Source organism: Megalobrama amblycephala, linkage group LG12 (assembly GCF_018812025.1).
Source record: "Megalobrama amblycephala isolate DHTTF-2021 linkage group LG12, ASM1881202v1, whole genome shotgun sequence".
Taxonomy (NCBI): domain Eukaryota; kingdom Metazoa; phylum Chordata; class Actinopteri; order Cypriniformes; family Xenocyprididae; genus Megalobrama; species Megalobrama amblycephala.
This window is the reverse complement of record NC_063055.1, coordinates 38,512,155-38,537,339: the sequence shown is the minus strand read 5'-3', so window position 1 is coordinate 38,537,339 and position 25,185 is coordinate 38,512,155. Positions and strand designations below refer to the sequence as shown.

Sequence of the window (25,185 nt, the reverse complement as noted above, 5' to 3'; positions counted from 1 at the left end):
TATAAACAGCCGAGAGCAATATATATATTAAGATGTAATTTTTGATCTGTACATCAGCGTCGGGGAGGGGAATAAAATTATAATCTCGATCGCAGTAGAGAAGGCTGCTTACATGTAGGTTACACACAGGGAAAGTTTACGTTTACGTGTTTACGTTTAATTCAAAGAAGACATTGAATTAAACGTAAACACAGCTTGTGTGTCTTCATCAGCTGTTCTGCGTTGATGGTCTTCATCAACATGCACCTGCAGGTGAGGATGACTAACAGCAGATGGAGATCATGCATCGGCAATCTACTGCTATTCCTGCAGTTCCTGGATGTGAAATGTTGAATTTTATGTTGAATTTGAACCACTGAATTTGTGGAAGCAAATTTGTAAAGTGAAAGAAAATGGACTAAAAATTGCCTGTTAAATATTATAGGTTGTATTTTTAAACAGACTTATATTTTGGAAGTGAAATCTGAAAGGTGAATATGGATGATTTTTTAATAATGAAGTGAAATGTTTTGAATTGAGATATTCACTGCTTAAATATACAACCATGTTGAATTTCAGCCCATAAAAGTGCAAGCCTTAAAAATATTTTTTTTAGTTAGTGGAACTCAAAAAGCTTTTTTATTTCAAAAACATTTGTAATTCATTTACTTCCATGAATAGCATGAGTAGTGTTCACACTGAAAATTCAAAAAGAAATAGTGCACTTTAAATACAGAATATTGGGCCTGTTTACACTAGTGTGTTTTAGTTTTAAAAAGCATACGTTTTGCCACGGTTACACCTGTCGTTTACAGTACGCCAGTGTTTTTGAACCGAAAGACTTTCAAAAACGCTGCAAACCTTGTTTTAGTTTGAAAACGCCAGGGTTGTGTTTCAATATAAACGGACCAAAACTGAGACTTTTGAAAACGATGGCGTGGCTGCCCACATGATCTGCGTATCCTTGACAACCGTGTAAACAATGACATGGAGACTGAACTGCAATCTTTGCTGGCTTTATACTGCAGCTACATGTGCAAGAGGCAACTGAAACACGCATGCCCAGTGTGCATGAATGGTCATGTGACATGCGTTTTCGGCCATGTAGTGTAGACAGAGATCGTTTTCATTTTAAAATGCCATTTTAAAACAAAAACGCACTAGTGTAAACGGCCTTGGACGCTTCATGCACTCGACTGTCACAGCTTTAATTATGTAGCGGAGGGGCATCAGACTCTGATGTTGAATGACAAAATAAATTCATACACTACACGGTTTAGTAGGCTACATAGTGCATAGTGTATCATTTGGGATGCAACTTTTATTTTCACCTAATATGGTGAAATTACCTTTAGGGACACTTTAAAATAACTCTCACTCCAGTATATGTTAGTGTTGTATTAAGATGCTGGTTTGTTGTAGTTGTCGTGAGCTCCATCAGTGTGACAGGATATTCAGGAGGAGGAGTCAAGATCACATGCAAATATAAGACAAAATATGCACAAAATGAAAAGTCTTTTTGTCGAGGTGATCAGACTCAGAGGTCCACATGCTCTGAACTCATCAAGACTGAGACTAAAGATAAAAGGGTTGATTCTGGAAGATTCTCTCTGTATGACGACACAAGTTCAGCAGTCTTGAAAGTGACCATCAGAGATCTGAATGAAGAGGATTCTGGGACATACTACTGTACATTTGGTAAAACTAGAGGAAAAGATTCCTACACTGAAGTGAATCTGAAGGTTATAAGAGGTTAGTAACTGAGAGCTCAAACCCATGATGATCTCCACAACATCACGATACTCAACACTGACTGTAATTACTGCCGTTCACACCTGAAACTCATAACAGACTCCATCAATAACCTTTTGATCTCCTGATGGAAGATTCACACTCATAATCCTGACTTCATTCATAAATGTTGCAGCAAAGTGAGCAGAAATGTGTTTATATTGAGAACAAAATGACAAATTATCTGAGTTTGTGTTTAACAGATCAACAAAACAGGACTGTGAGCGGATATTCAGGAGGAAACGTCATTATAAACTTCAAATATAAGATGAAACACAAGAAATATGTGAGAGTCTGTAAAACTGCAGCAGATAAATGTTTGACTGTAATGAACACTAACAGAGCAGCAGAACAGAAACATGACGGACGATTCTCTGTTTATAAGAACAGATCTGCAGATCTCTTACGTGTGTTTATCAGAGAGCTGAATGTGAATGATTCTGGAGAATATACAATTATAGTCAAAGTCTCTGAAGACCACAGTGTCTTCTCTACATTTAATCTGTACATCAGAGACGGTGAGACGCTTTCAGTCATTTATGCATTATTTGACAGAATCCATGAATATATCTGGTAATTGTAACATTGCTGCACTTGATTTGGATCTGAAACAGATGATTGTTGTGAGAAGAGCATCAGTCTATCAGCTGCTGCAGGAGGATCTGTGAACATCAGCTGCAAATACCCACAATCCCACATTAATGATGTGAAGTTTCTCTGCTGGAGATCTGGAGATGATCTCTGTGCTGAAGAGTCATCTGTGACAAAGAAAAGTAAATGGATTAATAAGGGAAAGATCAAGCTGTTTGATGACAGGGAAAAGCAGCTCCTGTCAGGAAGCATCAGTCATGTGACTGAACAACATTCAGAATACTGGTGTGGAGTTCAGTCTGATCAAGGACACAAGAGCTTCATCACACGAGTTACAGGTACAGATGATTTTCTCAGTCATATTAATCATAAATAATACAATTAAAAATCACCATTAGCTTCCATTCAGCAGATCACTGTGTTTCATGTTGCTTGACTGTGCAAAGAAAGTGACCACTGATGTTTTTAAGAGAAAAAGACTAGTGACAGTGTCTTCTCTTTGTTTTACACTTTTACGGAACATCATCCTCATCCTCATCATCACCACCGCCTCCATCATCATCATCATCATCATCTGTTTCATCAGTTGAATCTCCACATCAGAGAATGTGTTTAAAGTGATTCATTCATCTGGACAGACAGATGTGCAGTAAACAGTTCAAGATGAACATCGAGCACCAAATGAGACACGTACTGCATAAACAGATCATATTTAGCATGTTTATACATTGACTGTAATGTCAGAGGAAAATGTATTCCTCCAGATTAATCTATTTTTCTTTTAACACTTTTTTCTTGCTACAGTTGCTCGCTTGCGAATTTAAGGCTTCAGACATTAATGTATGATTTTCTGTAACGCTGCTTTGATTTAGCATTTAATGTGAAAAGCAATATAAAATATAACTCTTTTTCAGGAGGAGTTGCAAGCGGCAGGTCGATTGGTTGCTAAAAGTCACTAAATGATGTTGTGATGTCATTGTGTGATGTCACTGTGTGATGATGCCGTTACATAATGACATAAAACCACATCGTTCGTAAATCATCTGTAATTGAATACTTCCATACTATGTAGTGAGTATGTCAGAATACATATGGGTGCTTCTCATTATCTCATTATTCTCACTTCCTTTCCTCGCTCCTCAGCTCCGCCCCTCTCAGGATGTGAGAGAAGGATGCAAGGAAAGAAAATGAGGACGGGGGAATTGAAGGAAATCTTATTTGTCTACTGGAATATTCTTGATCACTCGAGCGTCACTTCAGCTGTGCTCAAGGGATCTGCTCTTATGTTGTTGAAGTTTGATTATTTGAGAAGTGCATAATAAATATTAATAAAGCAAGATGCTGTTGAAATATGTGAGATGTATGGTTTATTTAAACTACAAAGGCAAAAAATAAATGTGTAGGTGGAAGAGAATTTATACGTGTATCAAGTTTCTCAACAAGACTTCCACATACACCTGTATCCTCCATACCTGTCAACACTTCAGTTTTTCCCGGGAGTCTCCCATATTTCACACCCATCTCCTGCCCCCATCCCGTTTTGTTATTTCTCCCGGGAAACTCCCATAATCTCCCAAACCTCATTATATTAATAATCGCATAAATATATTATTCCAAGGTTGTCCTGTTGCCATATCTTGTATGAAACGCATTCTACTCACACAAATCGACACATCATACAAATATCAACCTATTTGTGACCTCAACCTGGCAACCTACAACCCAGTTGCGCTGTTGATTTTTTCCGGCTGAAAAAAACAAAAAAAACAATATACATGTAAATTTAACAACAGCTGGACAGAAGAATTGAATTTCCTATCTTCCTATTCCTATCCCATGATGACGGTAAAGCGACACAACTGATGCTGTAGGAGGTCACATGACAATGACAACATGGCAGATGTAGTCTGAATTTCATTCACACTATAAAGAGCAGGGGTGTCCAGTCCTGCTCCTGGAGGGCCTCTGTCCTGCAGAGTTCAGCTCTAACCCTGAACAAACACTCCTAATCTAGCTAATCAAGCTTTTACTAGACAAACCAGACTCTTCCAGGCAGGTGTGTTGAGGCAAGCTGGAGCTGAACTCTGCAGGACCGAGTTTGAACACCCCTGATATAGAACATACTTTAACGGTCGCAAAAGTAAATGTAGTAGCTACTATACAGTATGCAATTTCTCAAATTAACTGTACATCTTGGTGCAAAATATACATGAAATATTTATAATCACAATTTTATTTGTTAAAAAGTAAATTGCCATTCTCAATTGCCCTTTTAATAGTGATTTCCTAACCAAACAATTGTACACTTTAATGCTCTGAACTGAACGTTTGTATCGAACACATACAGTAACCTGCTGCAGTCAGACATGATTGCTGCTCCTCCTTTTTCATTTTTTTTTAATTAATGCTCAATAACATAAGACCATTGTCGAGGAATTACATACAAATACATATAAAAAAGACAACAACAACAAAAAAACCCAAGAAATATACAAAAAACAAAAAAAACAAAAGAAAAGATGACAAGACAAAGAGACACAAGAATGCATACACCACCACTATTGATACAATAACAACTTTTATTTATACTTTATTTATACTTTATTTAATTACTTGTATAGAATGTTTGTAGAATATATATATAATGCTAGAAATACTATTGTAATAAATACATGAACTTATAACTTCAGAATTATGTGGCATTAATTTAAGTCATTGAGCCTGAACAGACCACAGAGAAGTCTTCTGTCTGATTGTAATTAGATCAGATTTGACTTACTTACCTAACCTAAGAATAATATAAGAATATAAGAATAAGGTAAAGGTGTTTAGAGACGCACCTTAAAACAGTCCTCACCATGTAATTTAATGGGACATGAGACAAACTAAACAATTAAATTACACTTTAAATAATTTTTGTAGTTTTTAATCACACTGATGTAAATTAAAGTATATGATGCTATAAAAACAGGGATGTGACGTCATGATTGACAGCTTCTCTGAGCAAAGTAGTCACAAGGCATCAACAGACTTTTTCCTGGATTTTCGGGAGGAGATTGGAGCTTTAACTGTAATTTCTACATTTCCATAACTGTTTATTTCACACCGACATAATGAATTCTACAGTAGACTGTACTAAACTAAACTGTACTAAATGCCATGAACAAGAATAATAATAACTTTATTTTATATAGTGCCTTTAAAAGCAGCTTCTCAAAGTGTTGTACATAAGAACATAAAATCACAACAAAATATAACAATTTAAAAAAAAAAAGCAACTTAACAAAATGAAATTACATAAAAGCTTCCCTGAAAAAGAATGTTTTTAAACTGGATTTAAAAATATGCAAGGATTCTGCATTTCGTTTCTCTACAGGCAAGGAATTCTAGAGTTTAGGTGCAAGATTTGAAAAAGCCCATAGATCTCAGGCGAGTTACAGGGACGGTTAAAAGACCAACAGGGATGGATCTAGTGATTTCGAACTGGGGTGTAGGGTGTCAATAGGTCAGCCAAATATTGAGGTGCTGTCAGACACAGACGAGGACACAGATGAGGTAAGTGCAACAGTGTTTATTAACAGAGGTTTCAGACACAGGTGATAACACAGGTAGAGAATCTTGAAACGTAGAACTGACAACTGGTGTAATATAGATAACTTTCCTTGGCAGACGAAGATGATGACACAGATGATGACGAAGGACTCAGGATTGGAGACGAAGACAATGAGGACAACAGGTAGGTACAATGTTCAGGTAAGACGAGGTCGAGTGACGTGTAGGGATCGGTGCAAGACCAGACAATGAGTGAATGGGACTGGCGTGCTTATATGTGGCTCTGGTGATGATGCACAGGTGTTCAGTATTCCGGTGATTGTGAACGAGTGGGCGTGGCGTAAGTGTTCGTGTCAGAAGGTGCAGATTGTGTAGCCGTGACAGTACCCCCTCCTCCACAGGCGGCTCCTGACGGCTGGGAACGACGGCGGCGACGGGGTCTACCACGGCCTCGAGGAGCGGGACGGTCGGGATGTTCATGGTGGAATTCGGTAAGTAGACTGGGGTCAAGGATATCCTGGCGGTTGACCCAGCATCGCTCCTCTGGGCCGTAGTTCTCCCAGTCCACTAGGTACTCCAGTTGGGACCCACGTCGCCGCGAGTCAAGGATAGCTCTCACCCGGTAGATGTTGGTGTCTTCATCGATAGCAGGAGGAGGAGGTACGGCATCATCACCAGGCTCTGTGGAAGGAGGAGACAAAGGGTCAGTGAAGGGTTTGAGAAGTGAAACATGGAAGGATGGTGAGATGCGGTACTGTGCTGGGAGTTGGAGACGGTAGGTCACTTCATTCAGCTGCCTCTCGATGGTGAATGGTCCGATGTACCGGGGACTCAGCTTACGGCAAGGCAGCCGGAGGCGGATGTCCCGAGTGGAGAGCCAAACTTGTTGTCCTGGTTGATATTGAGGAGTGGGTCGTCGGCGGGCGTCAGCTTGCTCCTTGTGCCTCCGGACTGCCTGCTGGAGGTGCACGTAAGCTGAGTCCCAGACCCTCTCGCTCTGTCGGAACCAGTGATCTACCGCTGGGATCTCCGAGGGCTCACCCGACCATGGAAACAAGGGAGGTTGGTATCCTAACACACACTGGAACGGGGTGAGCCCTGTGGTGGACTGCTGGAGGGAATTCTGGGCGTATTCGGCCCAGGGCAGATACTGGCTCCAACAGTCCTGGTTACGGTGACAGTAGACCCTCAGGAACCTCCCGATTTCCTGGATTTTCCGCTCAGTCTGGCCGTTGGTCTGAGGGTGGTATCCTGACGAGAGGCTGACGGATACCCCTAGGAGGCGGAAGAATGCGGTCCAGACCCGGGAGATGAACTGTGGTCCGCGGTCAGAAACGATGTCTTCAGGTAGACCAAAGTGGCGGAAGACGTTGTGAAAGAGTGCCTCTGCCGTTTCGAAGGCCGTAGGTAGTCCTTTGAGAGGAATGAGCTTACAGGATTTCGAGAATCTATCCACCACAACGAGTATACAGGTGAATCCTTGAGAGGAAGGAAGATCTGTCATAAAGTCTATTCCAATGTGGGTCCAGGGTCGTTCTGGGATGGGCAGAGGCACAAGCTTTCCTTCAGGCAATCTCCTAGGGGTATCCGCAATGGCACAGACTGAGCAGCCCCTGATGTACCGGGAGATGTCCTGAGGCATGGATGGCCACCAATAACGTTGTTGAAGGAGCGAGAGGGTCCTTCTCCTGCCTGGGTGTCCAGAGCCCGGAGATGAGTGAGCTAAGTCCAAGAGGGTGATCCGGTGATGAGGTGGAACGTACAATCTACCCTCTGGACCTCCCGGCGGAGCAGGTTGGAGAAGGTTCTCTTGTTGGATCTGTTGGTTGATGGTCCACTGGATAGGGCTTACGATCATGGCTGGAGGGAGGATAGGTTCTGGAGTTTCAGGATCGGGATCGGCTTGGTGAAGACGAGATAGAGCATCAGCACGGTTGTTCTGATCTCCTGGATGGTAGGTAACTTTGAAGTTGAATCTGGTGAAGAATAAAGCCCATCGGGCTTGGCGATGGTTGAGTCTTTTTGCGTCTCGTAGATATTCAAGGTTGCGGTGGTCAGTGATGACTTCAAATGGTTCCTTGGCTCCCTCCAGCCAATGTCGCCACTCCTCCAATGCGAGCTTGATCGCCAGGAGCTCACGATTGCCAATGTCGTAATTCTGCTCCGCCGGGGATAGCTTCTTGGAATAGAAGGCGCATGGATGGAGTCGTGGAGGATCCCCCTGCCGCTGGGACAGTACCCCTCCGACCCCGGTGGAAGAGGCATCTACCTCGACGGCTTGGATCGGGATGGACCAGGATCGGAGCGGACTTGAAGGCGAGTTTCATCTGATGGAAGGCGTCCGTGGCCGCGGGGTTCCAGGACAGAGACTTGGGTCGGTTACGGAGAAGAGAGGTGAGTGGTGAACTGAGCATGCTGTAGTTGTTGATGAAACGGCGGTAGAAATTAGCAAAGCCCAGGAATCTCTGAAGCTCCTTGATGGTGTTGGGTTGTTTCCAGTGAGTGATGGCTTCCACCTTCCCCTGGTCCATCTTCACACCATTGGAATCGATGACATAACCCAGGAACTGGACTGAGGAGGTGTGGAATTCACATTTTTCCAGTTTAAGGTAGAGTTGGTGTTCATGGAGCTTCTGGAGGACGAGTTTGACATGGTTCACATGGTCTTCATAACGATGAGAGTAGATGAGGATGTCATCGATGTATACAATGACGAACTTGTTCAGGTAATCTCGGAAAACTTCATTCATATAATTCTGGAACACAGACGGACTATTGGACAACCCATACGGCATCACCTGATATTCGTAGTGCCCGGACGGGGTGATGAACACTGTCTTCCACTCGTCCCCCTTCCGTATGCGAATCAGGTTGTAGGCACTCCTCAAGTCCAGTTTTGAGAAAATGGTGGCTCCACGTAATTGTTCCAGGGCAGCTGGGACCAGAGGAAGGGGATAGCTGAACTTAACTGTCTGTGAATTGAGATGGCGATAGTCAATACACGGCCGCAAGCCTCCGTCCTTTTTGGCCACGAAGAAGAAACTCGACGCGGCAGGGGAAGTCGATGGTCGTATGAATTCCTGCCGAAGAGCTTCTTGGACGTACTCCTCCATGGCCTTCTGCTCCGGGATGGACAAGGGGTATACTCTTCCCTTTGGTAACGTGGCCCCAGGGAGGAGGTCGATGGCGCAGTCCCATGGCCGATGAGGTGGAAGTTGAGTTGCCAACCGCTTACTGAAAACATCCTGGAACGCCCGATAAGCTGAAGGAATAGTTACTTGGACTTGGGTTTCTGGACTTTCAACTGAGGTAGATTGGATCGGTAGTGGTGGTTTTCTGGATGAAGAAGATGATTGAAGAACTTTTACAGGTAAGGTGATGCAGTGTTCATGGCAGTTCTTACCCCACTTGAGGATTTCACCAGTTGGCCAATGGATGTAAGGTTGGTGTTGGTTTAACCATGGGCGTCCCAGGATAATGTCAGCGGTTGACTCCTCCAGCACCATAAATGTGATGTTCTCCACATGCAAGTGACCGACGCGAAGGATGAGTGTGGGGGAGAAGTAACGGACATGACCTCGGCCCAGCGGTTTTCCCTGTATGGTCGTTATTTTCAGGTCGACGGGGCTGCGTTGACGTTTGGCATTCAGGAGATTGAGGGTTTGTTGGCTGATGAAGTTCCCCGCCGACCCGGAGTCGAGGAGGGCTTGTACTGAAACAGAAGATTGACAATGTCTTAGGTTCACCCAGGTTTTAGTTAAGCGTGCTGTTTGAGGAGGTAATTGAATGGTACTCACCGCTGGACGAGGAGGTCGAACTGGACAGGTGGGTAGTTGATGTCCATCTCCCCCACAATACAAGCACAACCTTAAGTTGATGCGGCGTTGTCGTTCTGAGGTGGTGAGATGGTATGTATCAACTTGCATGGGTTCAGGTGCTGGAGGCGCGACAGATGGTGAGACGGGAGGATTTACAGCGGGAGCGGTGTGGCTGCAAGCAGCGAGTCGTTGGGAGACCCGGATAGTTTTTTGGATCAAACTCTCTAATCCCAGGGAATCTTCATATACCACGATCAATTGTTGAACTTCTTCGCGCAATCCATGGCGAAAAGCTGTGAGGAGAGCGGTTTCATTCCAGCCGCTGATATAGGCGAGGGTGCGGAAGCGCACAGCATATGAACTCACGGTCTCGTTCCTTTCTTGTCGAATGGTGAATAACTGATCGTGAACGGATAAGTCAGCTGTCTGCTGGCCGAAGACTTCCTTTAACTGGGAACAGAATGAGGACACGGAACCAAGGATCGCAGAATTTGCCTCCCATAATGATTGGGCCCATTGCAGGGCTTTACCTGATAGTAGATTGATGATGAAAGCCACCCGGCTTCTTTCGGTGGTGAATAGATGGGTATTGGCTTCCATGTAAAGAGAGCATTGTAGTAGGAACCCGCTGCAATCCTCCGCCGCGCCGCTGTATGTCGCTGGTTTGGCCATGGGACTCGCAGGGGCAGCTGAAGAAGTGAGCGGTGGAGTAGGTGTTGATGATGACGGTGCGGTGGTTGTGGGATTTTGAAGGAGTGAGGACCGTACAGCGTTGACCAGTTCCAGGAAGGGATCCGTGGTGCGGTCCCCGCCTGTGCCTGAAGAGCTCTGCATCTGGTCTGGTCTTCTGTCAGACACAGACGAGGACACAGATGAGGTAAGTGCAACAGTGTTTATTAACAGAGGTTTCAGACACAGGTGATAACACAGGTAGAGAATCTTGAAACGTAGAACTGACAACTGGTGTAATATAGATAACTTTCCTTGGCAGACGAAGATGATGACACAGATGATGACGAAGGACTCAGGATTGGAGACGAAGACGATGAGGACAACAGGTAGGTACAATGTTCAGGTAAGACGAGGTCGAGTGACGTGTAGGGATCGGTGCAAGACCAGACAATGAGTGAATGGGACTGGCGTGCTTATATGTGGCTCTGGTGATGATGCACAGGTGTTCAGTATTCCGGTGATTGTGGGCGTGGCGTAAGTGTTCGTGTCAGAAGGTGCAGATTGTGTAGCCGTGACAGGTGCCAAATTATTTAATGCTTTGTAAGTCAGTAATAAAACTTTAAAATCAATACAGAATTTAACTGGCTGCCAGTGCAGTGATTTAAGAATAGGTGTAATATGCTCTCTTGCACTGGTTCTAGTCAAGATGTGTGCAGCAGAATTTTGTACCAACTGTAATTTGTTGAGAGTAGTCTTGAGAATTCTAGCCAGCAAAGAGTTACAATAATTAATGCAAGAAAAGACAAATGTATTAATTAGCTTTTCTGCCACAGTAAAAGTTAACATTGGGCGCAATCTGGCAATATTTCTGAGGTGAAAGAAAGATACTTTAAAGGCCCCAGTACACTTCAAGCGAAATCGAAGACTGAACTGATGTGACGTCTTTTCGAACAAAATCAGGCTAAAACAAAGTTCGTTTTGTGTTCTTTTTGGAAATTCGAAACGGCTTGCCAAAGCGAACTTTCAGGAAAAGTTTGCTCCAGCTGCAAAACACCTTCATGGGACCATTGGTCAGTGACGATAACGTAACAGGAGGTGTGCGCCGAGGCTCCGCCTTCACTTGCGTGGAATGTATCTCTGAGTCATTTCGTGTTTGAGTTTGTTGAGGTAAGATCTCCGCGGGTGAAAACATGAACACACTGGATAGCCGCTTTATAGTACAAAATGAAGTTGTGCTTGTAAAAAAATGAGGCACTAACACTGTTTTCATGTTTGATACTGTAAAGCTGCTTGATTTTAAAGGTGCCCTAGAATCAAAAATTTAATTTACCTTGGCATAGTTGAATAACAAGAGTTCAGTACATGGAAATGACATACAGTGAGTTTCAAACACCATTGTTTCCTCCTTCTTATATAAATCTCATTTGTTTAAAAGACCTCCGGAAAACAGGCGAATCTCAACATAACACGGACTGTTACGTAACAGTCGGGATCAATAATATGTACGCCCCCAATATTTGCATATACCAGCCCATGTTCAAGGCATTACACAAGGGCAGCCAGTATCTGTGCACAGCTGAATCAACAGACTAGGTAAGCAAGCAAGGACAATAGTGAAAAATGGCAGATGGAGCAATAATAACTGACATGATCCATGATTACATGATATTTTTAGTGATATTTGTAAATTGTCTTTCTAAATGTTTCATTAGCATGTTGCTAATGTACTGTTAAATGTGGTTAAAGTTACCATCGTTTATTACTGTATTCGCGGAGACAAGAGCCGTCGCTATTTTCATTTTTAAACACTTGCAGTCTGTATAATGCATAAACACAACTTCATTCTTTATAAATCTCTCCAACAGTGTAGCATTAGCCGTTAGCCACGGATTACAGCCTCAAATTCATTCAGAATCAAATGTAAACATCCAAATAAATACTATACTCACATGATTCGACGCATACATGCAGTATGCATGACGAACACTTTGTAAAGATCCATTTTGAGGATTATATTAGCTGTGTGAACTTTGTTTATGCTGTTTAAGGCAAGCGCGAGCTCCGGGGGCGGGGAGCAACCTGAATCGGCTCATTTCTAATTATGCCCAAAATAGGCAGTTAAACAAATTTATTAAAAAAAATCTATGGGGTATTTTGAGCTGAAACTTCACAGACACATTCAAGGGACACCTTAGACTTATATTACATCTTGTAAAAAAACGTTCGATGGCACCTTTAAGCAATCTATTGCTATATAAAGTGCTAAATGAAGACGTGATGTGACTGGAGTGCTAATTTGCAGAGCTCGTGCTAACATTCCCATGCTGTTATGATCAGACGCTTTTCTTATGCTTTCTATAATAAATGCTTGCTGTTTTCTCATTTTTGTTGTGTTTATTTTGTTACTGAGAAGAAAGTGCACGACACATATTTACATATTCATCTAAACGTTGCTCTCAGCAGTGTGGGCAGCGTCAGATGTTCATTTACAGTATATTGCTGGTCACGCATTTCGAACTTCGTTTTACCCCTAAACAAAGAACGAAAAAGAACTTTGTTTGAAGTATACCGGGGCCTTAACAGTGTTTCTAACCAGTAAGTCGAACGTTAGGTTCGACCCCCAGATTTTTAAATTTGTCTTTAAACTGTACAATGGAGTCATCCACCTGTAAGGATGGCGGCTCCATTCTACGTAACTGATGTGGTGAACCAACAGAGCAACAAAGGAGGCCGTGATAATCGCAGGTCGGTGCGAAAATGCCAGAGACTCAATAAAGACTGGTTACATGCCTGCTAATGCTGCCTACGGTAATAATGATGGAGGAGCAGTGGCTGCTGTTCACTCTGTGACTGATAATGGAGGGCTATACAGAGCAGAGGATAGATTAACCGAAGAAATGAGAGACATGAGAATGGAACTGATGCGCTTTGGTGACTAGAAAGCCAGAGCAAGTCCTATAGCAATGGATGAGTGGAGTAGAGGTCACTCTCAGTCCAGTGGAATGTGCCAGTGTGTCTGAGGGGGCCGTGGATGCCAGTCACGTGTCTTTGATGCCACACGGAGGGGCCGTTCGCCTGAGGGAAAATCGTTCCAACAGCATTGTAACACAGTTCGTATATACGGGAAGAAGGAGGCGGGAACCGGCGATTCTGGAACAAAACTTTAATTCCAAAATAAACAAAGAACAAAACGAAAGTAATGCCGGCAGACCCTCGTGGACGTCTGCTGGCCACACAAACATAATAAAACGTAAAATAAAGTCCAGGCCTGGTCCTCTCTCGTCCTTCGCGGTCGTCGCTCCTCCGTGAGAAACTCAAGGCCGGTGCGCCTCCCAGGTGATGCTCGTTATCACTTGCGTCACCGGCCTCGCGCCGTTCCCTCACGGCTCTCGCCCGCCCTGCTCGTCACAAGCATGATGAGCACACATCAGGTATGGATGTTCGTGGTTATAAACACTCATACTCTGCTCGGTCCCCTGCTAAACGCAGCCCTAGCCCCAGTCCTCGCAGATGGAACAGCTATGAGGATGACTCAAGAAAGCGTTTCATGTCTCCTAGTGATTGGCCCGGGAAACAGATTTTAGTTGCTGTTGCGGCCCAAACACCAGCAATGCTGCCTGTGGGCCCTGAAATGGACAATGTTGATGATAGTGACAAAATTTCAAAGGACATTAATGTGATTGCGGATGCTGCCCAGGATGTGCTAGCGTCATATGTGAGAAGGGTGATTGAAGGTGTGGAGGTGCAAATATTAGTCGACTCAGGTTCCAGTGCAGACTTCCATATGCCAGTTCCAACACTTCGGAATTGTCTATTGAAAAAGGACTATGTGTCAGTCTGTGCTGTGAATGGACAAATGCTAAATACACTGGGCACCATCAATATAACACTTCAGCTGGGAACTGAGTCGTGGCAGCATGTATTTCATGTGCTAAAAGAAACCACACAGAAGCCAATGTGGCGGATTCTTCCGGTCTAGTGGTTGCTCACACAGTGGCCATGATTCACAACAAAGTATGCACCTGGGTGAGTTTTATTCAGTTGATGACTCTGATGTTCATCTGTTTCATGCTCCAGCTGATATAACTACAGCAACCTTCTCTGTCCCTGCATGAGTCACCTATTTCTGAATCAGAGAGAGCTGCACTTTCAGCATTGCTGTTGGAATACAATGATATCTTCAGCTCCTCTAAACAGAATTCTGGTAGATGTACACTAGTGACACATCAGAACTGGTGAGCAGACTCCCATCAAACAGCATGCATATCGTGCATCCCCTGAAAGACGTGCTGAGATAGAGAAACAGGTGGCTGGCCTGTTAGCGGATGGCGTCATTGAGGAGAGCTGTAGTCCCTGGCCATCACCAGTTGTTTTGGTGAAAAAGAAGTGTGCATATGGCGTTTTTGTGTAGACTACAGACACTTAAACTGTGTGACTATTAAAGGCTCTCATCCTCTACCCCGTGTGGATGACAGTGTGGTTCAGCACATTAGATTTCTCTAACGGTTCCTGGCATGTGAGAGTTGCTGAGGAGGACTGAGAAAAGACAGCCTTTACGACAGGGCAGGGCCTCTATCAGTGGCGGTCCATGCCGATGGGCCTATCCAACGCCCCCGCCACATTTCAGCGTTTGATGGAGCTGGTCCTCAGGAGGCTCCCGTAGCACATCTGTATGGTTGATGACATTTTGTTTTATAACAAAACATTTGAAGGGCACATGTCGAGCCTTAAAGAGGTGTTTTCGAGAATCCAGTCTGCTGGTTTGAGATTGAATCCAAGCAAATGTCACTTTGGCAGAGATCACATGATCTTTCTGGGCCATGTCATTTCTCAAAAAGGTCTTCAGGCCAATTCTTCATTCTCCTACTAAGGTAAGAGCCTTTGTGGGACGGTGTTCCTATTACAGACATTTCACAGCACTTTATAAAATACAGTAGAAAGCTATTAAAGGTCACATTGGGAAAGTAGCACTTAATAATGTGTTTTATCTGCTCTTGTCCGTTCTGTCTGTGTTTGTGTGTTCATTAAAAATGAGTAAGTTAATAAGTAGTTTCACTTCCCTCTCTATTAATACACTTTCTCTCTTTCTCTCTCTCTCTTGGGCGTCTCTGTCACATTTAGCAGTTTATTTTAATTCCAGGAAACATTCAAACTCATCTGAACACTTCAGAAGAGCTTCAGGAGAACTGAATCTACTGACAACAGAAAGGATCATTTAATAAGAGAGAAGGATGAGGATCATCTTGACTTTCACTCTGCTGATGATTCCTGGTAAGAATCAAGTTCTGATCCAAAAATCACATCAGAAGAACTAGAACAGAGATTAAAGAATGACCAAAAGTCTTTAGCTGCATCTCAGTTTGGGTAAATATGCACTATATATGTTTTTTATAAAACGTTTTTTTTTTTTTTTTTTTTTTAATCTAAATGGTGTGCATCACCTACATGAACACTTTACAGTTGGTTTTATGACAGGAAGTCATTCTCTTCAAATGCTATAGACCTTATGTAGCCCCGCCCCTTTTCAGCGTTGCGCTCGTTGTCTTTTGACTTCCGGTTTGTATTTCCACAGCGATATCACATTTATGAATGAACTGCTCGTTTTAAAATCTTCCCGATCTACTGACATTTGTTAAGACATCTGCTTTAAACATAACAATGCTCATGATAACTTTCATTAACTCTACAACAAGTAAGTCCACTTAACCAACTAATTATTCTTTGACAGCAATGCCATAGAAATGTACAGAGCTACCGCAAAACGGAAGTTCAAAGACAATTTTATAAAGATGGCGGCGCGCTTGTTTCTCTGGTAAATAAGGTCTATAGAAGTTGGAATCATTTATCGTATGTAACTTCACAGACGGTCCCTATACATTTGCGAACATACAACTTCCAGCGTCGTCAACTTTATGGCAGTATTTCACTGGGAAACGCTTAGTGTAAAACTTTGCGTGTTATGTTCAGGCTGGGCAAAAAAAAATAGATTTTTTGAATAATCGATTTTTAAAATATGGTTGATTCGATATTGATTTACTAGTCTCCACTAGATCATCTTATTTACCTTGTGTGATGTTACAGCGGGGACCCTGTCATTCATAGGGTATGTCGAACGTCACATGACCAAACCGGAAAACTGGACTCGTTGCATCAGGTTGTCAGAGGAAGTGTTAACAGCAGTATGAAACTGACAGCATGTCTATGGACTTTTAAGGTAATTAGCGAAACCACCTACTTCACATTGTTATAGGTGTTTTATTCTATTAAATATCAAAACGTTAGCGTGAAGAAGAAAAATAAAAAAAAAGGCTTTTAAATATTAATCTGCATATGCAGGGGACATCAGTTATGCTCCTTTCAAGTTATCAACCCCTATTCAGTGCTTAAAGGCCCTCTGAAGTGTCTTTGAATGCGCAGCATTATTCAGTGTGTTGACGTAATTTCAACTGAAACAGGAAGACAAGTCGAGATATATTGAACAGCCCCGCCCCTTTTTTAAAATAGCCAATAGCGTTTCGTTTATATCACAGCTCAGCCAGTGCTGTTAAGCTTGGTAAAGCTTTGGTTTCCTTCTAATCTCTAACCATTTCTCCTCCTAATCTCCTCTATATCACTTTAAAATACAGCATTCTGTGCAGAATTCAAATGGGTTCGATACGACTGCTCACGCTGCGGCGGTTCATGTGACACACAAAATGGACTTTATTCGTGTCAATGGAAAGCATATTTATGCTGTCTGAATCGTTCCTTATCCTCTATATATTGCACTATGTGCCATTCACCATGTAGAAACTAGTAAATGTGTGAACAAATGGGGGAGGGACTATCAGACTCGGATGTTGAATGACAAAATAACCTTATAAAAAATTCATACACTACATGGTTTAGTAGACTACATAGTGCATAGTGTATAGTGCATCATTTGGGACGCAACTTTTATTTTCACCTAATATGGTGAAATTACCTTCAGGGACACTTTAAAATAACTCCAGTATATGTTAGTGTTGTGTTAAGATGCTGGTTTGTTGTAGGTGTCGTGAGCTCCATCAGTGTGACAGGATATTCAGGAGGAGGAGTCAAGATCACATGCAAATATAAGACAGAATATACGGCAAAGTCTTTTTGTCGAGGTGATCAGAGGTCCACATGCTCTGAACTCATCAAGACTGAGACTAAAGATAAATGGGTTAATTCTGGAAGATTCTCTCTGTATGATGACACAAGATCAGCAGTCTTGAATGTGACCATCAGAGATCTGAGTGAAAAGGATTCTGGGACGTACAACTGTACATTTGGTAAAACAGGAGATAAAGATTCCTACACTGAAGTGAATCTGAAGGTTATAAGAGGTGAGTAACTGAGAGCTCAAACCCATGATGATCTCCACAACATCACGATACTCAACACTGACTGTAATTACTGCCGTTCACACCTGAAACTCATAACAGACTCCATCAATAACCTTTTGATCTCCTGATGGAAGATTCACACTCATAATCCTGACTTCATTCATAAATGTTGCAGCAAAGTGAGCAGAAATGTGTTTATATTGAGAACAAAATGACAAATTATCTGAGTTTGTGTTTAACAGATCAACAAAACAGGACTGTGAGCGGATATTCAGGAGGAAACGTCATTATAAACTTCAAATATAAGATGAAACACAAGAACAATGTAGAAGTCTGTAAAACTGCAGCAGATCAATGTTTGACTGTAATGAACACTAACAGAGCAGCAGAACAGAAACATGACGGACGATTCTCTGTTTATAATAACAGATCTGCAGATCTCTTACGTGTGTTTATCAGAGAGCTGAATGTGAATGATTCTGGAAAATATAAGATTACAGTCAAAGTTACTGAACAATACAGTGTCTTCTCTGAGTTTAATCTGGACATCAGAGACGGTGAGACGCTTTCAGTCATTTATGCATTATTTGACAGAATCCATGAATATATCTGGTCATTGTAACATTGCTGCACTTGATTTGGATCTGAAACAGATGATTGTTGTGAGAAGAGCATCAGTCTATCAGCTGCTGCAGGAGGATCTGTGAACATCAGCTGCAAATACCCACAATCCCACATTAATGATGTGAAGTTTCTCTGCTGGAGATCTGGAGATGATCTCTGTGCTGAAGTGACGTCTGTGAAGGAGAGCAGAAGATGGAGTCCTGAGGGAAAGATCCAGCTGTTTGATGACAGGGAAAAGCAGCTCCTGATGGGAAGCATCAGTCATGTGACTGAACAAGATTCAGAATACTGGTGTGGAGTTCAGTCTGATCAAGGACACAAGAGCTTCATCACACGAGTCCTGATCGATCTTACAGGTACAGATGATTTTCTCAGTGATATTAATCATTAGTTAATTGAAAACCATGACTAATTTCTGTTCAGCAGATCACTGTATGCCATTTATCATGTTGTTTAAAATCATTGAGGTTTGAAGCTGATTCTATTCAAGTAATTATTAATAATTTAGATGTTCTGTCTGTTTAACAAAGCAAAACCACAAACTGCAGTTAAAAAGAGGAAGTATAAAAACTCAGCATCTGCAAATGGCTGTTTTTTGTTTTCATTCTACAGCAGTATATGAATGCATGACCTGAAGATCTTGCGGTTTGAAAGCGTTTAGTGTTTAGTTCTCTCTGTGTCTGTTAATCTCAGATCAGTGTCTGGTGTTGCAGCATAAGTGTGGTAATGTGGATACAGTAGAAGTGCAGGTTTTAGTGCTGCTGTGAGTCCTTTTACCACTAAACATAAAAATAAATTATATTTTCCATTCTAAAATAAATATTACATTTAATATGTAAAATAAATAGCAATTATAACCTAATCATTCTTGTTTGCATATTGAGTTGAATATGCATTTTGGTGGTTTGTTATGGAATGCCACAGCTGTCAAAATAATACATAAAAATACATAAAGAAATAGACAAAAGAAATATAAAAAATAATAAATAAAAATAAATGTGTATTACCCTATTTATGTTTAATTGTATTTTCCAACATTTATATTTTTTTCATTTATTTATTTATATCCACATGCATTTATTTATATATGTTTTTATGTATACATTTATTTATTTCTACATTTCTTTGTCTGTATGGGTATGTCTGTATGTATGAGGGGGTGTGTTTTACTTCAGACATAGCAATCAAGTTCAGAGTGGCAAGGGCGAAGCTTTGAGGCCACAGTGACACTTGTGGTGCGACTAAACGAAATGCAAGAGGTTTAGTTACAGGGAATAAATGACTTGATTAATGACTAGAGTGTAAATGACCAAATTCCTATATCACGGTTTAAGTAATTTAATATCACCATAACTGTATGTATAGCCTATATGGTGATCATACATACTCTTTATCCTGGACATGGCCATAAAAAATCGTCCAGTCAGGATTTCTAAACTGTCTTGACACACATGAACAGAAACAGCATTTTCAACAGATCTGATAACAGACACAAAAGCGTGTACATTAAGACAGTATAAAAGGCCAAATTTAGTACACAGCTTATTAAAAAAGCATACTTTGTACAATCAAGCAGAAGAGCCCAGAATATGAAAGCAACAAGCTCAACTGCATGTTAAACATTTAGGTCCAGTTAAGCTTGCAGTTGAGCTTGTTGCTTTCATATTCTGGGTTCTTCTGCTCATCTGTAGCGACTTCCATCATTACCTCTCTGTGCAGATCAGGCAGATAACAGAGCAGGTGAGGGACTGCACTGTTTCACCTATACCAGATGATCAGCCTCAAGCTACATCAAGGTATCGTACCCCTGCTCAGAGATTCGATGTTCCTCCTCATGCTCAGTCTCATCCATATGCTGAACCCATCCACTGTGATGAGAAGTCCAGAGACAACTATTATCTATACTTGGGTGTCAGTGAGTCCTATTCTACATGACGATCTGAGAACGTACCCAGATCTGCTGTGCCTTGCTTCCAGGAGAGAACCTACAGAAGACTGAAGCCATCTATACCCTCCATGACTACATCAGATCCAAGAGAGTTTTAAAGGTTGTGCATGGCATTAGAGAACCTCCTCCCTGACGAAGCCACAGAATGTTTCAAGTATCAGATCCTCACAAATCAATAATTAGACTGTGGGTCACATGTGTCATGACTTCAAAGTAGACTCTTTCATGAGCTGAGAACTAGCTTTAAGAGATATATATACATTTACTGAGGTTAACTATAACTACTCTCCTCGATTTCTCCAACTGGCTGGAGTAGGAGCTCCAAGTACAAGATTATAGCTCCAGGAGGACAGGTCTCCCACCAGAACACAGTAGTGATAAAAGGCAGGACCATTGTAACCCAAGGGCTTTTAGGAAACCAACTTGCATCTTGCTGGGCACAGAAAAACCCATGACTGGGAGTGAAATCCAAGCAGCCACTCCAAAGGTAACATCTAAATCTGCTAGATTCAAAGGGAGATTGCGTACATATCCCCTATTGTGACAATGCCAATCACTTCTTAAATGGGTGTGCCAATTTCAAAGAGCTCACTAAAGAACAGAAGGAATCTTGGATCTGTAAGATCTAATCAGTGTTGGTGCTCGGACAGAGTCATCATGCCTCAAAATGCAACCTGAAAGCCTCCTGTAAGACGCGCCATAGGAAACACCTCTGTATACTGCATATGTAAATAGATGGACTGTAGATAGCAAAACTGAAACGGATACTAAAGACAACTCCTGTCTGGTTAACACCACCAAGGACACCCTGTATGTAGATTGCTGTATCTACAGCCACAAGGTTCTTCTAAAGGTGAGCAAAGTCATCACTAACGGGGACAAATCTATTGAGGCATATACTGTATTAGACGATGGGGTGGAGAGGACCATACTGCTCCACACAGCAGCACAGCAGTTAAATCTGAAGGGGCAGCCTAAGGACCCAATACTGCGAACGGTGCCTTCATGAGGCAGCAGTCTCGTTCACTGTGTCTCTTGTCACTAACTGACACAACCGACTTACCAGAAATTCCCCATTCGAGGTGCCTTCACAGCCGAAAGGCTTGGTCTTGCTGATCAAACTCACCCTGTTGTTGGCTGGATTGCCTTTGCAGCAAATAGACAGAGTTCAGCCTGTACTGCTAATTGGCTCAGATTGTCCACACCTTGTTACCCTAGTTGAGCCTGTTCACCTAGGCCCTCCAGGTGGACCTGCTGCAGTTTGAACTTGGCTAGGCTGGACGCTACAAGGCCCTACACAAGATCAAGCATAGGCTCAACACTCACCAATGCCTCTTTACTGCCATCTCCCCCAATGATGATCTGTTTGCCCAAGTGGCAAAGCTATGGCAGGTGGATGTAATTCCATTCAACAGTGAGAAAGTAGTGATGCAGTCAAAACTTGATCAAGAGACCATCAGACTTTTACAAGACAAAATGGTGAGAGTTAAAGTGGATGATGTCATTCGGTATGCGACTTCGTCAGGGACTGCAAGATACCAATGAATCTACCCTTGGACTGATCTTGCATTGTCAGTCAGTCACTTTTCACTACTAGGGGAAGTGAATCAGAGCTAAAACACTGGTGCAGCGCCTATGGGATAAAAAGCCAGAAGATCTGGCCAGCTTATGGAGTTCATGGGAGAACTGGGTGATCTGGAAAAATATCATTGCCAAGATGCTATTCCAGTCCATACACGGATTTCCCAAATAGCAGATGTGATATACGCGTATTCTGTGACACATCTGAGCAGGCCTATGAATCTCTGGCATATTTGTGAATAGAAAACACAGAAGGCCAAGTTGAAGTTGCATTTTGAGTGGCCAGATCATGTGTTACACCCCGAAAGCAACAGTCTATACCTCTCCTTGAACTATGTGCAACTCTGAGTGGTGCCTAGCCCTCCAAGGTCCTTGTCGAAGAACTCACTGTCCCCATCTCTTCCTTAAAACTCTGGTCAGATTCTATGACTGTGTTTGCCTGTGTCACGACCGACTCACAGCCGTGACAAATGAAAATGGACATAATCAGATGGTTTGGTTGCAACAAAAGATTTGTTTAAAATAAATAGGAAAATATATAAAACAAGAAATCAACAAAACCAACAACTTCTGTCAGACACATGATCAAGGTGTCAGACAGAACTAATTTCAAATGAATAACGACATCAAAATAAACAAACCAAACTCAGGAAAATGCAACCAGGAGCAAGCTCAAGCTACAGCACACCAAACAAAGCCCAAACTTTATAGGGGAAGAACAGGTGGAAATAGTTCCATTGATGAGTCTCCCAGCCACACCTACCGGCCGGCCACAGCAGGAAGGAGAGACTCATCACACACACCCCCCCCCCTAAAAGAAAAAGACCAGAGTCTTTAAGAACAAATCAGAACTCCACAAAAACAAATCCAGTAGTCCATGTAATAAAAGATTCAGTCCCAATCACGGTCTTAATTCTTCAACTCCTTCCAGCAACCTTGGCGCCTAGGAAGCAAATTAAGAAAAGAACAGAGACAAAGACAGGGAAATAGGATAAATCCTATAACTTTTTGATCGTCGTACAAAATTGCATTTGTTTCAATCGGGTGATCAGGTCTTTGCATCATTGTTGGTGAATAAATCTGGATCATTCAGATTTTGTATCGATTATCGAAAGGTAAATGCTATAACAAAACCTGATTCGTTTCTATTGCCTACTTTCTAGCATTTGATGAATCGAGTTATTTCTGGTTTGAAGGGATGCGTTGTGTGCTTAGATGATGTCGTCGTGTATAGTCGAACCTGGGGCGAACATATACTTCTAATTAGAGCACTATTTGATCAATTGGTGAAGGCAAGTTTGATCGTTAATTTGTTAACCTAACTGCCGATGCTTTGTCTCGTGTCCAGGTAGTCTAAATGTCATAGGATTTGTCCTATTTTCCCTGTCTTTGTCTCTGTTCTTTTCTTAATATATGGATATCTTATAGGATATATATGGATATCTTATAGTACATTTGAACCCATAGTGTACTACAAGTGGTAACTAAATATATTTTTTAAATATAGAGATAGTATATTAAAAGCACATTTTAGTTCATATTTCATGGTGTCTCAAAATAGCACAGTTGAATACACTTAGATGTTCTTAAGATTAACTTAAGAAGTACTAAAGATGAATTTTTAGTATATTAAATACAAAATTAGTGCGGAAAATAGAGCACTTTAAATACATTATTGAAATGTACTTTTTTTTCACCTGGGATTGTGTGGAGTGTCAAAGATGGAAGGGACAACCAGAAGTTCCTCGTATGGCTGACTCGCCACTTGCTCTTTAAGCCTGCCTGCCTTCTCAACTGGCATGGACTGTTTTGGACCCTACATGATTAATGTAGGATGCCAAAATGAGAAGAGGTGGGGCATATTATTAATTATGACCAGGGCAGTTTATATAGCTCTGTTAGCGAGCATAGATTCAGACTCTTTCCTGATGGCCCTTTATTACTTGGGAAACCGTACGAGTTAAGTGATCAAGGCACTAACTTCAAGGGTGGAGAATGAGAGCTGAATGAATCCTTTGCTGCCTTGCATCATGAGCTACAAGGTGACCTCACTTCCCAGCAAATCAAGTTTGTGTCCACCAATCCACCAGGAGCACCTCACTTTGGTGGATGCTGGGAGAAGGAGATCCGTTCAATCAAAACAGCTCTCCAAGTTACCATTGGAGCACAGACTGTGACGGAAGAAGTCCTGAGAATAGTCTTGACTGAAATTGAAGAGATTTTCAACTCAAAACCTCTTGGTTACACCTCTTCAGATATTTCTGACATTGCGCTGAGCAGACATGCAGAATGAGAAATCTTTTCATGAGTAATCCGCTTCATCTCACGTTTGTCTGCAGCATCCCAAAGTTACTGATGTAATATAGCTGTGCATGCATATAAAGTAAGTGTATATGGTTATTCTTCATTTAAATTTGCCAATTGTTCTCATGCCGCAAGTGAGACACATCTAGTAGCGTCATATGTACACTGCTCAAAAAATTAAAAGAACACTTGGAAAACACATCAGATCTCAATGGGGAAAAATATCATGCTGGATATCTATACAGATATGGACTGGGTAATGTGTTAGGAACGAAAGGATGCCACATCGTTTGATGGAAACCAACCTACAGAGGACTGAATTCAAAGACACCCCGAAAATCAAAGTGAAAAAATGATGCAGCAGGTTAGTCAATTCGACTGAAATTTCATTGTAGCAACTCAAAATGGTACTCAGTAGTCTGTATGGCCCCCACATGCTTGTATGCATGCCTGACAACATCGGGGCATGCTGGAGTATGCAGGAACAGCCTGCATACTCTCGCCACATGAGGCAGAGCATTGTCGTGCACCAGGAGGAACCCAAGACCCACTGCACCAGCATAGGGCCTGACAATGGGTCCAAGGATTTCATCCAGATACCTAATGGCAGTCAGGGTGCCATTGTCTAGCCTGTAGAGGTCTGTGCGTCCCTCCATGGATATGCCTCCCTAGACCATGTTACAGGCAGCATAACGTTCTCCACGGCTTCTCCAGACCCTTTCACGTTTGTCACATGTGCTCAGGGTGAACCTGCTCTCATCTGTGAAAATTCTGGTGTTCAGTGGTATATAACAAGCGAGCTCCATGGTGCCGGGCAGTGAGCACAGGGCCCACTAGAGGACGTTGGGCCCTCAGGCCACCCTCATGAAGTCTGTTTCTGATTGTTTGGTCAGAGACATTCACAGACATTCTATCTGTCTCCTTGGAATCTCCTCCATGCTCTTCAGACTGTGCTGGGAGACACAGCAAACCTTCT

At 42.2% G+C, this 25,185-nt stretch overlaps 2 protein-coding genes across 2 annotated transcripts; both read left to right on the top strand.

The window, feature by feature from the left end:
• The first annotated feature begins 225 nt into the window (after positions 1 to 225).
• LOC125279309 (polymeric immunoglobulin receptor-like) lies at positions 226 to 6,101 on the top strand. The gene is made up of 4 exons (XM_048208818.1): positions 226 to 252; positions 1,335 to 1,731; positions 2,385 to 2,699; positions 6,031 to 6,101. Exons 1-4 carry the CDS (start codon positions 226 to 228, stop codon positions 6,099 to 6,101), a joined length of 810 nt encoding a protein of 269 aa, XP_048064775.1.
• Positions 6,102 to 15,405: 9,304 nt separating this feature from the next.
• On the top strand, positions 15,406 to 24,198 carry LOC125279308 (polymeric immunoglobulin receptor-like). The gene is made up of 8 exons (XM_048208817.1): positions 15,406 to 15,674; positions 17,435 to 17,752; positions 17,995 to 18,309; positions 18,406 to 18,732; positions 19,070 to 19,139; positions 20,068 to 20,291; positions 21,071 to 21,321; positions 23,965 to 24,198. The coding sequence occupies exons 1-8, from the start codon at positions 15,635 to 15,637 to the stop codon at positions 24,196 to 24,198; spliced, it is 1,779 nt and encodes a 592-aa protein (XP_048064774.1). The 5' UTR covers positions 15,406 to 15,634.
• The last annotated feature ends 987 nt before the right edge of the window (positions 24,199 to 25,185 follow it).

Coding starts and splice junctions, on each gene's coding strand:
- LOC125279309 (XM_048208818.1), top strand. CDS start 226: ATGGTCTTCATCAACATGCACCTGCAG. Junction 1,732..2,384: donor GAATCTGAAGGTTATAAGAG/GTTAGTAACTGA, acceptor GATCTGAAACAG/ATGATTGTTGTGAGAAGAGC. Junction 2,700..6,030: donor CTTCATCACACGAGTTACAG/GTACAGATGATT, acceptor TTTCCTTGGCAG/ACGAAGATGATGACACAGAT.
- LOC125279308 (XM_048208817.1), top strand. CDS start 15,635: ATGAGGATCATCTTGACTTTCACTCTGCTGATGATTCCTG. Junction 18,733..19,069: donor AGTCCTGATCGATCTTACAG/GTACAGATGATT, acceptor TGTTAATCTCAG/ATCAGTGTCTGGTGTTGCAG. Junction 21,322..23,964: donor AGGACCCAATACTGCGAACG/GTGCCTTCATGA, acceptor CTCACTTCCCAG/CAAATCAAGTTTGTGTCCAC.